Source organism: Triticum urartu, chromosome 1 (assembly GCF_003073215.2).
Source record: "Triticum urartu cultivar G1812 chromosome 1, Tu2.1, whole genome shotgun sequence".
Classification (NCBI taxonomy): domain Eukaryota; kingdom Viridiplantae; phylum Streptophyta; class Magnoliopsida; order Poales; family Poaceae; genus Triticum; species Triticum urartu.
In genome coordinates this window covers 532,220,910-532,234,740 of record NC_053022.1, presented here as the reverse complement: position 1 = coordinate 532,234,740, position 13,831 = coordinate 532,220,910, and the positions used below count along the sequence as shown (strand labels likewise).

Genomic DNA, 13,831 nt, shown 5'->3' with positions numbered 1-13,831 from the left:
CGCCACCGCCGATGAATAAATAAATTCGTATAAATTCATTTAAGGTCTAAATAATACTCGCTTCATTCACAAATAAAGATGTTCTAACTTTTTTTCCAATCGAATGCATATAGACACGTATAGTGTATTTGTTCATTCATTTTAGTTTATATTAAAATACCCAAAACATTTTATATTTGTAAACGGAGGGAGCAGCAGACGATTTCAGACAAATGCCTAACTTTGACAAGAACAATCTAATGCAGCATGTTCCATGTCGAAAAGTTCTAGAGCATTTCCGACAATGCAGGATGCAGTAGCAGCTAGCGGGTCAGAATCACTGCTCACTGAGGGCATCTCCAGCCGTTGGCCCCCCAGGACGTATAAAAATCGTCCCCTGAGGGCGAGCCGGCGATACAATCGGTGCTGGGGGCTGTTTTGCGCCCAGTCGTCGCCCCCAGCTCGTCTCCAGGCGCCGAAATTGGCCCACTTTACAGCCCAATTTCGCCGAACAAAGGGCCCATATGGGCGAGAATAGGCCCATATTCGGCGTGATTTCGCCGTGTCTCAGCGTTCAATTATCAACACAATTATTTCTTATCACATATTTCATCACAGAAAAATCAAATATTTCAACAAAATAGTACAACAACAAATAGTTTAATACAAATTATATAGTTCAACAAATAAAAACTCATATTTCATCACACGGCGTCCCCCTTGAGCCTCCATAGATACTCAATCAGATCTTTCTGCAGTTGGTGATGCACCTGTGGGTCTCGGATCTCCTGACGCATACTGAGATAGGCAGTCCAAGTTGCCGGTAGCTGGTGATCAACTTCGGCTAGAGGACCCTACCTGTAGTATGGTTCAGTGTCAAACACTGGGTCTTCTTGCTCGCTCTCGATGATCATGTTGTGCAAGATGACACAGCAAGTTATAATCTCCCACATTTGATCTTTGGACCAGGCTGAGCGGTGTACCGAACAACAGCAAATCAAGATTGGAGCACACCAAATGCCCGCTCGATATCCTTCCTGCAAGCCTCCTGAAGCTTCGCAAACCAGGCGTTCTTGCCTCCTGCCACAGGGTTTGAGATCGTCTTCACAAATGTCGACCATCTCGGATAGATGCCGTCAGCTAGATAGTACCCCTTGTTGTATTGGTGCCCATTGATCTCGAAGTTCACCGGAGGAGAATGGCCCTCAACGAGCTTGGCAAAAACAGGAGAGCACTGCAGCACGTTGATGTCATTGTGAGTTCCTGGCATACCAAAGGAGTGCCAAATCCAGAGGTCCTGTGTGGCTACCGCCTCAAGCACCACACTGCAACCGCTTTTGGCGCCTTTGTACATCCCCTGCCAACCAAATGGGCAATTCTTCCATTTCCAATGCATGCAGTCGATGCTTTCAAGCATCCCAGGAAATCCTCTTGCTGCATTCTGGGCTAGAATCCGAGCAGTGTCTTCCGCATTGGGTGTTCTCAAGTATTATGACCCAAACACTGCCGCCACTGCCCGACAGAACTCGTAGAAACACTCTATGCTGGTGGACTCGGCCATGCGCCCATAGTCGTCGAGTGAATCACTGGGAGCTCCATATGCAAGCATCCTCATCGCTATCGTGCACTTCTGGATGGAGGTGAATCCAAGAGCGCCGGTGCAATCCATCTTGCACTTGAAGTAGTTGTCGAACTCCCGGATGGAATTCACAATCCCGAGGAAGAGCTTTTGGCTCATCCGATAACGGCGCCGAAATGTTCTCTCGCCATGAAGTGGAGCATCGCCGAAGTAGTCGGAGTAGAGCATGCAGTAGCCTTGGAGACGATGCCGGTTCTTTGCTTTCATCCGCCCCAGCGCCGAGCCACCTCGCCGCGGCTTTTCATTGCTCGCCAGCAGCTGGGCGAGGGTGGCGAGCACCATGAGATACTCTTCTTCCTGGACGTCGGCCGCGGCTTCCTCCTCCAGTAGCGCGGCGAGCTCTTCCTCCTCATCCGAGTCCATCGCCGAGGCAGGCAAAACGCCGAACACCTTGCGCTCGGTGGGCGTGTATCCGTCGTTAAACCGCGCCTCCGCGACCGAAAACGCCCAGCTGCTGTGGGAGGGGCTGCCGCGGCGAAGCGCTGCTATTTTCCAGCAGGGAATGGCTATCTAGCGGAGTAGGGCGGCGGCCGTCGCCGGAATATAGTTAGTGGTGGCCGAAGGCGCGGGGGTGCCAGACGAGCCGGGGGAAGAAAACCTTGACTTTTCCCCTGTCGGTGTGGGCCAGGCGTGCTTTTCCCTAGCGCCGGAGCCCCCAACTGCTCCCCAGCACGCCGGGTTCAGCCTGTGACCGCCGGGCGGAAAAAAGATTCGAATCGGCGATTTTCGGCGTCCTGGAGGCGCGACTGGGCCGTTTTTTCGACGCCGATGTCAAAAAAGTGGCCTGAAAGGCCCTGTTGAGGACGCGGCTGGAGATGCCCTGACCCATCGACGCCGCAAGGTGACCGAGGGGCGAAAACCAAACCAAACATCTGTGGGACCCTGAAAATCCAACAAAACAACGTCTTTTCCAGTGATCAGGTGTCCCGGTCAGCGCCTACGTGCGTCGTATATCGGCCATGAGTGCTCCGGAGGACGTCACTTTCGATCGTCCCCAATAATAGAAGAAGCGAAGGAATGAAATTACCGCAGGAGGCCACGTAACATCAACGATGACACCGCCAGATTCCTAGCAGCTTCCTCGTCGATTTTTTACAGTTTCCTTTGAAGGATCGCCATCAGCCCGTGGTACCGGACGAATTCCGGGGCCCCTGTCATCTTGTCTTGTCTCATCCCGGTCTGAAATCCTTCTATGTTTGGCGATCACACACGCAGGGACTCTTTGATTCGTAGGATTTTTCAAATGTAGGAATAGAAAAACGTGGGATTGGATTGGCATGTCATCTTAAATCCTACATGATTGTATGAGTGTTTGATTGTGCATAAGAAAAACATAGAATTCTTTCAAAGAGGTTTGAGTGGATGAAAAATTTCCTATAAAATCTAGTGCAAAGAATCCTATGAAAAAATTCCTACGGTTTACAATCCTACGAATCAAACAACCCATATAGGAAACCTTTAAAATTCCTTTAAAAATCCTTTGAATCAAAGAAGCCCGCAGCTGGTTGACGTTTCTTTGTTCCATCATCAGTTGTTCGCTTCCGCTGTTCCATTCCTTGCTTTTAAAAAGATTGTTCGGGTGTGTGGCTCCCTCGCTCGCTACAGGGTGAGATGCCGACGGCGGGATCGGCCGATGCGTGGCGGCGGACTCATGCATGCGTGCGTGCGTGCGTCGACGTCAGCCGGCCGCGGTGCGTGCTGATGGGCGCGTGTCATGTCTGTCCAGCCCCGCACACTTCGCTGGTTCGCTCTTCAGACGCAACCGAGCGAGCTAAACTGGAGATGGTGCTGGCAATTGAGCTTGGGCATGATAGCAACACAAGTGGTACGTCATCAAAAACTAGTAGAATGTCCGTGCGTTGCTACGGGCTACAATATATATTATTATTTTTAAAAAAACATAATGCATATATATGAATGAAACAAATGATTAAGATTGTCTCCACGGTCGAAGCTAATTTTTTCCTCATATGTCTGGGCATGTATGCACACCCAGCTGGCTCCCCGAAGTTCAATTGGTATTGTCCGGCTGCTCCAAATTTAGACTATGTGTGGGAAAGAAATGTGGTTGTACGGACTATCCATCATGTTATTTTCAACACATGGACCCAACACAAAAACTCCACCCCACGAGGCACGCTTCCCTTTTTCTGCCTGTCGAACCCTCCCCTTCCCTCGATTTCTCACCATAGCGGAACATTTCTCGTTGGAGCCCTTTCCTTTCAAACTGGATGACTCCCACCACACCTTCGCCATGGTGCCCTCTCTTCTTCACACCGTACTTCTCCACGGACCGCCAAGGAGAAGTTCCCTGCCAGCTGCCCTGCTCTCTACCCTCATCCCCACCCCACATGTTCATGTCGATTCACCACCCTAATCAAAAGGTGGAGGCATGTGTCGTCAATGACGCCCCAGCCAATAAGGCAGATAAAATGTCTCCTAGTTAAATGCCGTGCATTACCATGAAAAATATATATGATATATGTTGTTGGGCATTCCAAGAGCTATAAAATACTCAGCTCATTTATACATAACCTTTTCGTCTATCCTCTCAAATTGACTTGTTAAGTTATGTGATATTAATTTCATCACATAAATAGCCGCTCCTTTCTTTTTAATTGAAGATGATAAATAAGAAAAATATAGCAACTTCTCTAACTCTCTTTTCGCACAGCCAATCGTGTCATGCTCTCCCACATGGCTAGCCGGTCGTTGGGGCGTTTTCCACATCTCATACCCCTCCCCCATCTATCAAAAAGTGTTGTCGACATCTGAATATCTTGCTTCACGCAAAACTTTAGAGATGTCGTGTTGAATCTAACACATGTCTGAGCAAGAAAAACTATTTAGAAACACGTTCATACTAAGGATAATATAATACTCTCTCTATCGGGAATTACTTGTCAGATAAATGGATATATCTAGATATATTTTAGTTCTAAATACATCCATTTTTATTCATTTTTGCGATAAGTAATTCCAGACAGAGGGAGTACATGATTATGTCTACATCCTCTAGCAGAATGCTCGTGCATTTCCGCAGAATAATATCAGAAAAATGCATTCAATGAAGTGTTTCATCTTAAGTCTTAATAGGTATAATGCAATGGAGGGTTATCTTTATGAATAGTATGTAATCTGATTTAGCAATGTCTGTCACTTTGGAACCTGTTAAGAAATCTCAGAATGGCCATTTCATTTTTATTTATGTTTTCCTTGTCAAAAGGTTAGCACCTTCTTATGGTGAAATTCCTTTGCATCCACCGGATTCCAAAACATAATTAGCTAAGGAATAATAAGATAGTAGGAGCAAACACACTTCAAAAATAAATTGGCGAACATACATTTGATCAAGTCAAGGGCGCATGGTTACTTCGATCGGTGCAAGCCTCACAATAAGTTGAGAAACTGAACATTTAAAATTGACAAAGTACTATAGAAACTGAACATTTAAAATTGACAAAATCAGAAAACGTGAGAGCAAGAAAGTCACACATAATAAAATTACCTCATAGCTCCAAGCATATATAGTACTGCTAGGAAATTCCCTTATTAGTTTTCTTTGTATAATTAACCTGCTAATCTAATAAAACGCTAGATGCAGTTGTGTCTCAGAACAATCTCTCGAAGGTTAGTACTGAACCAAATTTCTCCACAAAGTAGCACATAGTCCATGAGAAAAGAAAAGAAAAATATTTCATATAACTAACTGAACAAAGAGACACTGCAGTTCCATGAAGGAGCACACATTCCGTAATATAATTCATAGCAGTACAGATATGTTCCTGTGAATTGCATCAAGAAAGTGGAGAAAAGTAGTACAGCTTCCATGGTTCCATTACTGGCGACAAGGCAGCGGAGGAAAAAATAGCATTTCGGCCCAAAAGGTTGCATGCTTCCAGGGTGGAAAGGAGTTTTGCAGCACCGCTGAAGGTTAAGGCATTGTGAAGCTTCAACAACGAAGTAATATATTCAGATATGAGTAGTTCAAGTTTGTTTAGAAAATCATATACGTCAACAGAGAAAAAACCACAATACCAGATAATTGGTGTAATTTTATGACATGGCTCTCAAGTATTTGCAACTATAAGATCCAGAGGCGGACATTAAAAATGTCAAAATACCTCAAGGAGACCATATAGAATAGTTTTTCTGTATTCCTTCTCTAGCAACTGATTTACTTCATCTGTCAAACGTTCATGTTTGACTGATTCAGTTGGAGCATTCTCAATAGTAGCACTTCCTTCAGGATTATACATAGAGATGTCCCATCAATTCTGATGATTCGATGTACTGGATGTAATGCTTTATTTTTCCTGCAATTATTTCAGATTGTGTACCACATACTTCTAGGTATCCTAAATGAATAAGACGGTTAGAATTCACAAGAGTTGTATAAGAACTTCTACAGTCAATGTCTCGTAAGTTACTCATAGTACTGACTATACCTTATAGGATGCACGAACGATGGTCAATAGTAACTTTTAGAGACCAGACATGTTGAAGTTGATCTTGATGGCTTGCACTGAAATTGCTGTCTCAAATGTTACCATCCATAAAAGATGCAGAAAATGTCCAACAAAAATAAAATACATCTCTCTTGCAGCAGATATGATTACTCTAGTCTCCACTCCAACAAAAAGTGTTGTATTCTTCAATTGCAGGCCCTCAAAATTTGGCAACTCGGTAGAAAATTCTGCAAAATGAGCTCCATCTCCAATAGTTTGTGAGGATGAAAAGAATATATTATATCTCTCATGCTGATAACATATGTGCAACAACGGTTATTACAAAACTTCCAGTGCGCATAAGCAGTCCATCTTATAAAGGTTATCACTAAATTGCAGCCACAAATTACTTAGAATTTATTCCTTGGAACAGATCTTTCAACAAACAGCAAGCATCATACACATAACGAAAGCACTGCTCTTAACAGAATGAACTCGCTAAAGTGAATGCAAGCATGCTTTTAGTGCTTAGTCTATAACAGGCTGGTAGTTCCTCCTTGTTCCCATGCTGTTCATCATCCCCTGTAGTTCATCATTCCCTGTTAAAGAGGCGACATCATCTCGATATAAAATCATCTCGATTGGCTCAAGGGAATAGATAGCAAACACACATCCTTTAATCGGATTTTGTTGATGTGCCGCAGCGAGTGGTGGTTTATGATCTCCCTCGCCACATTCTCATCAATCCGCAAACACACCAGGACACCTAAAAGTTTGCCCCGTTACTATATACGCAGCAGGGGAATCCCGACGGGATAAGAAAAACTCGACGGAGCAGCCCATGCTGGAACGAATAGATCACAGGGGAGCCCTAATTACCTTGAAGCCCCATGGGATGTACTTCATGGCGACCACCTCCTCAGTCTCCTTGTTCCACATCATCCGCGTGACGTTGACATTGCCGTCGCCGATGTCCTTGAGCACCTCGTACCTCTCCATGGATCCCGGCCTGCGCCGAGCTGCTGCTGAAGGCACCGGCGCTCCTCTCCTTGCGTTGGGGCAAGGCCTGCACCTTGACCTTGCAGATCAACTCCTCCAAGTCCGCGCTCGTGGGATCCCGTGGACTCGTCGGTCTTGGTCGAAGGTGATGTCGGCATGGCGGCTGGTGGCGACATGGAGGTCCCTAACCCTAGTGCGTTGAGGGATCAAGTTGTGCGTGCCAAGAGAGAGAAAGAGAGAGAGCGAACCGTGCGGAGATGGGCGCTGGGTTTTTCCTCTTAATTTGGATTAAAAAAAGCGGTGGCCTAAAACTGAAGGTGGGGCTACGTTAAATAAAAATCGATGGTGGCTTCGATGGATGGGGTGGGAGGCAAGCGAACGAACGAACGACGTACGGACTGCTCCTTTATGAATAGAGATACCAACCAATTACCAACCATCCAGGGCGTCCACGGCCCAATCCACGTTCCGATCATTCGGGTTTAGTTCACGTCACCGATTTCGATCAGTTCACGGGGCCCGCCCGCCCGGCGTCCCTGTCGTTCGAGGCTGGCCGGACGTATGGATTTTTGCCCATCCACACACACACACCACGAAGGTACTATATGGCTCCAGTGCGGTGACACAGGAGGCCGCTCGGTCGACTGATCGATCGGAACCTGCAACAAACGCCGGCCAGCACGATCCAACTGGGTGGGGACTGGGGTGGCCAGCCGCGCTAGACGGATCAGTTTGCGCGCGCATAGCTGATAGTGCCGTCTCTACAGGCCATCCGTTTACGTATACCCGTCTTAAAATAAATAAAAATCCTGTTTACGTACGTTCTTTACGTTGTCGTCTGTGGTGTTGGATCGATCTCGTCCGCACATCCATACTACAGGTGACAGAAATGTAGGAGTAACTAGTAAAAGAGGCTGTTTATGTCGACCAGGAGTTATAAATTTAGGCCGGAAATGGGTCCCGCGGACTTGTTTTTGGAATGAGTCGGCGCGTTGGATCAGTATTTTTGTCCGCACAACCCAAATAAACATGGGCGGACGAAATAGATCGCCGTGTTGAAGTTGATCTTATTCCGCTCCTTGTCTGCTGCGTCCCCACATAACGGCCAGTCAACTACCTCCCGCGTCTTTATTAATGAGGACCACATACCCCGGGCCCATGTGTCAGCGACCGGCGAGCATCCTTTTTTAATCCGAGCGTGTCGGGGAAGGGGGGGGGGGGGTCATCCTCTTCCAGCCTCTCGTACCCATCTAGCCATCCCGCTACTCTCCCGCCGGCGACAACCCTAGCCTACCACGCGCCATCATGGGCTTCTTCACCACTGGCACCGGCCGGCTCTTCGCACACGTGCTACCCTCGCCTACGCAGGCGTCTAGCCACGGCCAGCGTTGGATGTCAACCTCCCGCATCCGTGTCTGCGGACTGCCTGACCGATGCAGGAGGTCTTTTGCGGATTATCGTTGGATGCCCTTACTAGGGCAAGTGAACAACAGGAGAGTTGATACCCAATCAACTTGCGATTGTCCACTACAAATTAAACGTTGCTTACAAAAGCTAACCTGCTCCTTCAAAAAAGATAAGAATACTGAGTGGTGGTTCTTTTTGTCTCCATCCGGAGGAGTTGTCTTGTCCATTGCAGCACGTGAGGATTGAGAAGGGGCTGGGAAGCTTGGTATCTGAACGTAGTACTAGTAGCGAGATCGATCCTGCGGTTAGTGGCAACTTTGTTCTGTACGTACATCGTCGTCCTGAATTATTCATTCCTGCATGATAACGGAAGCGACACGATCGATGTACTGCCAACAATTCGCTTACTTCCTCCTTTCATCTATATAAGGCCTAATGCGTTTTTTAAGATCATCTTTAACTATTGACAAGATTAATAATATATGAAATGTATAATGTGAAAATTATATCATTGGAAGCTCCTTTCACATACGAATTTGACCGTATGCTTTATGTAAGTTGCATGTCATATATTATTGTTTTAACATTTGGTCAAAGTTAGCCTCAAAACACGCATTAGGCCCTATATAGATGGAAGGAGGGAGTACATGCATATGCATGCATGAGTTGCGTTCATCAATCCCGGCTCCCACACGACCACATGCTAGCTAGTTGAATGGATCTGTTCAAATCACTGCAGCCATAATATAAGCGAAGTGAACTGTTTGATAAGTCCGATGTGCACACCTACTAAACAGTACTCTCTTTGTGATCAAGAAATCTTGTACTCCCTTCATTCCACAATATAGTGCGTTCGCGTTTCCCGAGATCCATGTTTATTTGTACGTTTCTATTTTTTTTCTGCTTTAGTTTTTCTTTTAATTCCATGTTTTATTTTTTATATGGTTTTTTATTATCTTTTGTTTTTACTCGGTGAACGAATTCTAAGATTTGAACATTTTTAATCTGTATACTTTTCACACAATGATCAATTTGTAAAATCATGAAACATTTTCCAAAATCAAAGATTTAAAAACATTGAACATTTGAAATCTGAACCATTTTACAATTTTTATATCTGAACCTGTTTTGAAATCATGAAAAAAATTTAAAAACTAAACATTATTTAATCATGAACTTTTTAAATCTGAACCTTAAGAAAATAAGGAACACATTTAAAATATTCTAACTTTATAAAAACCATGAACATTTTTATACAAAATAAAAAGAAAACAAACACCTTTCCTAACGTCAAAACGATTCTACCGTGTCAGCTGGGCCAAAAAATGAAGGGAAAACAAGCTTTTACCATGTATTGGGCCTGCCCATGCGGAATCCTACCGTGACTGTGAGCGAGCGGTCCCTCGTGCTCGGTTCAATACATACGGGATCCTCAAAAAAAAAAAAACGGTTCAATACATAGGGCGACCCCCCGCGCCGCCGCCGCCACCCCTCTCCTCCCTCCGGGCGCTCACAGCAACGATGATTGGTGCGGCGGTCATGAGTGAAGGCTCCGAAGGGGAGGAGGTCTTCATCGACGACGAGGACATCATCAATGAGATACCCCTGGACGAGGAAGGTCAATACTCCCTATACAAGTACCATGTCATACACAGAAACAGCTTGTAGTCTCTCCATAGTTCTGCTTGCTCCGTGCTTAATTTTTCCTTGCTCAGATCTCCCCGACCAAGACGATGATGACGAGCAGGACGAGAACATGATGGGTATGTGCCTTTTTTGTTATTACCTCCGAACCATAAAAAGTGCCGGAGAAAACAACCAGTTCACGTAGTACAATTTAGACCTACAGCCCCGACACTTTTTGTGGATCGGAGGGAGTATCTTTCATCTGTTTTAGTATAGCTGTACTGGCACTTCTTACATGGTTAACTGTTATGTTTGTGTCCGCACTTACTTGAGATCGATGATCTTAACGGAATAAGATACTGTCTTGTACTAGTGATGACTGAACATTGCCTTCTAAACTGAATTTTCTTGCATATGAGCTCAGGCTTCTAGGGTACCTTTTTTATTATTTATTTATTTGTTTGTTTTATATAAACCTTGGCACCATGCTATTCGTTATCTGGTTGGTTGTTCATTTTACATGCAGTACACTTTGGACAATCTCAAGTTCTTTACCCCCTGACAGTATAATGTGCTAGTAATTCAAGTGCCCTTTAATTTATTTTGTTTCAGATGAGGTTGAGGATCATTCAGCATATGCATTTCACGGGCATACAGGCAAGATCTCGTTGAACGAACTAGCTTACAATGTCTTGTGACTATGATTTATTGTTTGCACTTGTACGTTTGATACACCATGCAATTTGTCGTCTTTTGTATCATCCGCCTCCAGAGTACCTTTGCATTGAAAATCACATATATCAATAGCTGCTCTTGATATTTTGGGTACAGATGAGGTATTTGCTGTTGCGTGCAGTCCTGTAGATGCATCACTTGTTGTTTCTGGAGGTAAAGATGACAGAGGGTTTCTTTGGAGGATTGGATCTGCAGAGGATGTTCAAGAGCTGCCTGGTATGCTTGACTCATTTTCTTAGTCTAATTGGGAATTCCTTAGTCGATCTGTTGTATGTAAATGTTTCTCAGGACTTTCCCTATGCTTATCACGTTTACTATTAGTTCTTAAATGTGCTGTTTCTATTTCTGTTAGCTATAACTCCAAATGTATTATTGATATATTGCAGCAAGTCTTCTTCTTTGTTTTTTTAGGAAAATCTTTATATTTGTGTTCCTGTTGCATCGGCTTTTGTACCTTAATCTACGGATGCATCCCTAGAATTGTCTATGAAGCTTATATAATATCTGTTGCCGATACAGGACATAACGATACTGTCAGCACTGTGGCTTTCAGTTCAGATGGGAAATTAGTGGCTTGTGGAAGTATGGATGGACAGATAAATGTATGGAATACAGCTACACGAACACTTCAGGGAACCCTTGAGGGCTCTGAATCAGGCTTTGAGGTGAGATGATGCTGATCACTTTAATCCGTTTAGCTGAACATACCCCCTAACTGTTTCAATTGCCAAATCCGTGTTTCCTGCTGTTAAACTGTATATATGATTAATTATATGCCTCTGGTTTTGTAGTGGCTTAAATGGGATCTGCGAAGTCACGTTATAATTGCTGGATCAGAGGACTTCAACATATGGATGTGGGATGCGGACACCGATGCCTTTGTGAATACATTTGCTGGCCACAGTAACACAGTGACATGTGGTGATTTTACACCTGATGGTACTGAGTAATTTTCTCTAATGCTATTTAATTTGATACAATATGTTAACGTTATGAAGCTGCCTTTTAGTATGGTATAAAATATATCACCCCAGTCTGGACTTTATTGGGTCCTGTTTTCTGGAACGTCACGCGTGAAAAATTTCACCTTATGTGACAATCTGTTTTTAGCTATCAACATATTTGTTCAGATTTCAGAGGAACTTATGGATCATGGATTCATGGTGTATGTAATATTTCTGCTGCTAACTTGTGTTCTAAGTTAATCTCAGTGAAACTAGAAGCTGATCATAAATGTAAATAACAGAATGACTTCTATGATGGTTTAACATCTTAGATCCATTTTCACCAGCTTACTTGATGTTCAGATCCCCGATGTAGCATACCCTCTTTTAGCTGATTCACATGTTTCCTTTTGAAGGTGAGCTTATTTGTAGCGGATCAGATGATGCAACACTAAGGATATGGGACCGTGAAAGTGCACACTGCAGACATGTTGTTGGAGGTAAATTATTGTCTATGTTGCAATTACCATATATTCATATGGTTGTTTTTCTGTGTTCTCTGTTAACCTGAATGTTATTTTCTGACTGTTTTACCCCCATCCAGGTCATGGTTTTCATACTCAAGGACTGACATGTTTAGCTATTACATGGGACTCCCAATCAATTGTTACTGGCTCTCAGGATAGTTCTGTGCACATCGTGAGCATAAAATCAGGCCAGGTGGGTGTACGTCGTGATTTTGCACTATTTTTTTTAACAAAAAGGTTAATGAGTCACTCTCATACATGCTGAATGAGCTTTGAATCCTTCTCTTCCAAGTTGGCTTACAATGGAAAGTATTTGATGCAGTTTATGGCTCTACCTTTATATATTTTTTGCATTGTAGATCATGCAAAATAAATAAATTATTGATCACCTTATTTTGCTTGTAGTGATTTCTGCAGAGTTTTTGTTTTTGAGATACCGTAGGATTTGTTTTGTTAGGATAGTCGCATACTCAGTTGGTAGTTTTTAAACTTTTAGAAGCATGTGCCATTGTTTTGCATCTAACTCTGAAGGTAGGATCTGATTTGTGTGTAACAAAGTTTTGTTGGTTGATTTTGCAGGTTGTCGGTGCATTAGTTGGCCACACTAACTCCGTCGAGTGCATTGGCATCTCACCGAGGTACTGCTTTTTCGTGATACGTTCTTGGAATGAATGTTGGCGTCTGTATGACAGATCTGTTGCACAATACAATACATATGGCCTTCCTATTGACCTAGCTAGCTTCACTCCTGTTGTCTGCAGGTACAACTGGGTGGCTACAGGGAGCATTGATCAGACTCTCATCATCTGGGACCTCACTCACCAAGCAATTCGATCCGTTTGCGAGCATGACGTGGGTGTAGAAATCAGTTGACCTTTATGGTTCTCTTGTACTCCCTTTGTAAAGAAATATAAGAGCGTTTAGATCACTGAAGTAGTGATCTAAACGCTCTTCTATTTCTCTACGGAGGGAGTATTTTTATGTCGCCGTAAACTTATTGCTGTTGGTGGTGTTTGACAAGCAGGACGGTGTGACTTGCCTGGCGTGGATAGGTTCGTCGAGGTATGTAGCGTCAGGATGCATCGACGGCACGGTGCGCGTCTGGGACAGCCTCTCTGGGGAGCTGGCTCGCATACTGAGCGGGCACCGTGATGTCGTGCAGTCGCTGGCCGTCTCCGCCGATTGCAACTCCATTGTCTCGGTCTCCTCGGATAAGTCTGCCCGCGTCTTTGACATATCCATGTTCAAGTAAAAATATCGACATTGGTTTCATTGGCTTGCATGGTCAGGAAATGTAGTACTTCTTCTGTTCTTAAATATTTGTCTTTTTAAAGATTTCAAATGGACTATCACATATGTGGATGTATATAGACATATTTTAGAGTATGATTCACTCATTTTGCTTCGTATGTAGTCATTTGTTTAAATATCTAGAAAGACAAATATTTAGGAACGGAAGGAGTACTCGTGGTCATCATGGGGATCTCGGAACTTGACACTCATCTTTGAGATATATAGTCAGTTGTG

The 13,831-nt window shown here is 44.1% G+C and overlaps 1 protein-coding gene across 1 annotated transcript; it reads left to right on the top strand.

The window, feature by feature from the left end:
• Window positions 1-9,993: 9,993 nt before the first annotated feature.
• On the top strand, window positions 9,994-13,556 carry LOC125533062 (angio-associated migratory cell protein-like). Its single transcript, XM_048696852.1, has 11 exons — window positions 9,994-10,090; window positions 10,188-10,235; window positions 10,711-10,755; window positions 10,930-11,049; window positions 11,353-11,498; window positions 11,625-11,772; window positions 12,194-12,277; window positions 12,382-12,497; window positions 12,884-12,942; window positions 13,066-13,156; window positions 13,329-13,556. The coding sequence occupies exons 1-11, from the start codon at window positions 9,994-9,996 to the stop codon at window positions 13,554-13,556; spliced, it is 1,182 nt and encodes a 393-aa protein (XP_048552809.1).
• Window positions 13,557-13,831: the final 275 nt, after the last annotated feature.

Coding starts and splice junctions, on each gene's coding strand:
- LOC125533062 (XM_048696852.1), top strand. CDS start 9,994: ATGATTGGTGCGGCGGTCATGAGTGAAGGCTCCGAAGGGGAGGAGGTC. Junction 10,091..10,187: donor GATACCCCTGGACGAGGAAG/GTCAATACTCCC, acceptor TTCCTTGCTCAG/ATCTCCCCGACCAAGACGAT. Junction 11,499..11,624: donor GCTCTGAATCAGGCTTTGAG/GTGAGATGATGC, acceptor CTGGTTTTGTAG/TGGCTTAAATGGGATCTGCG.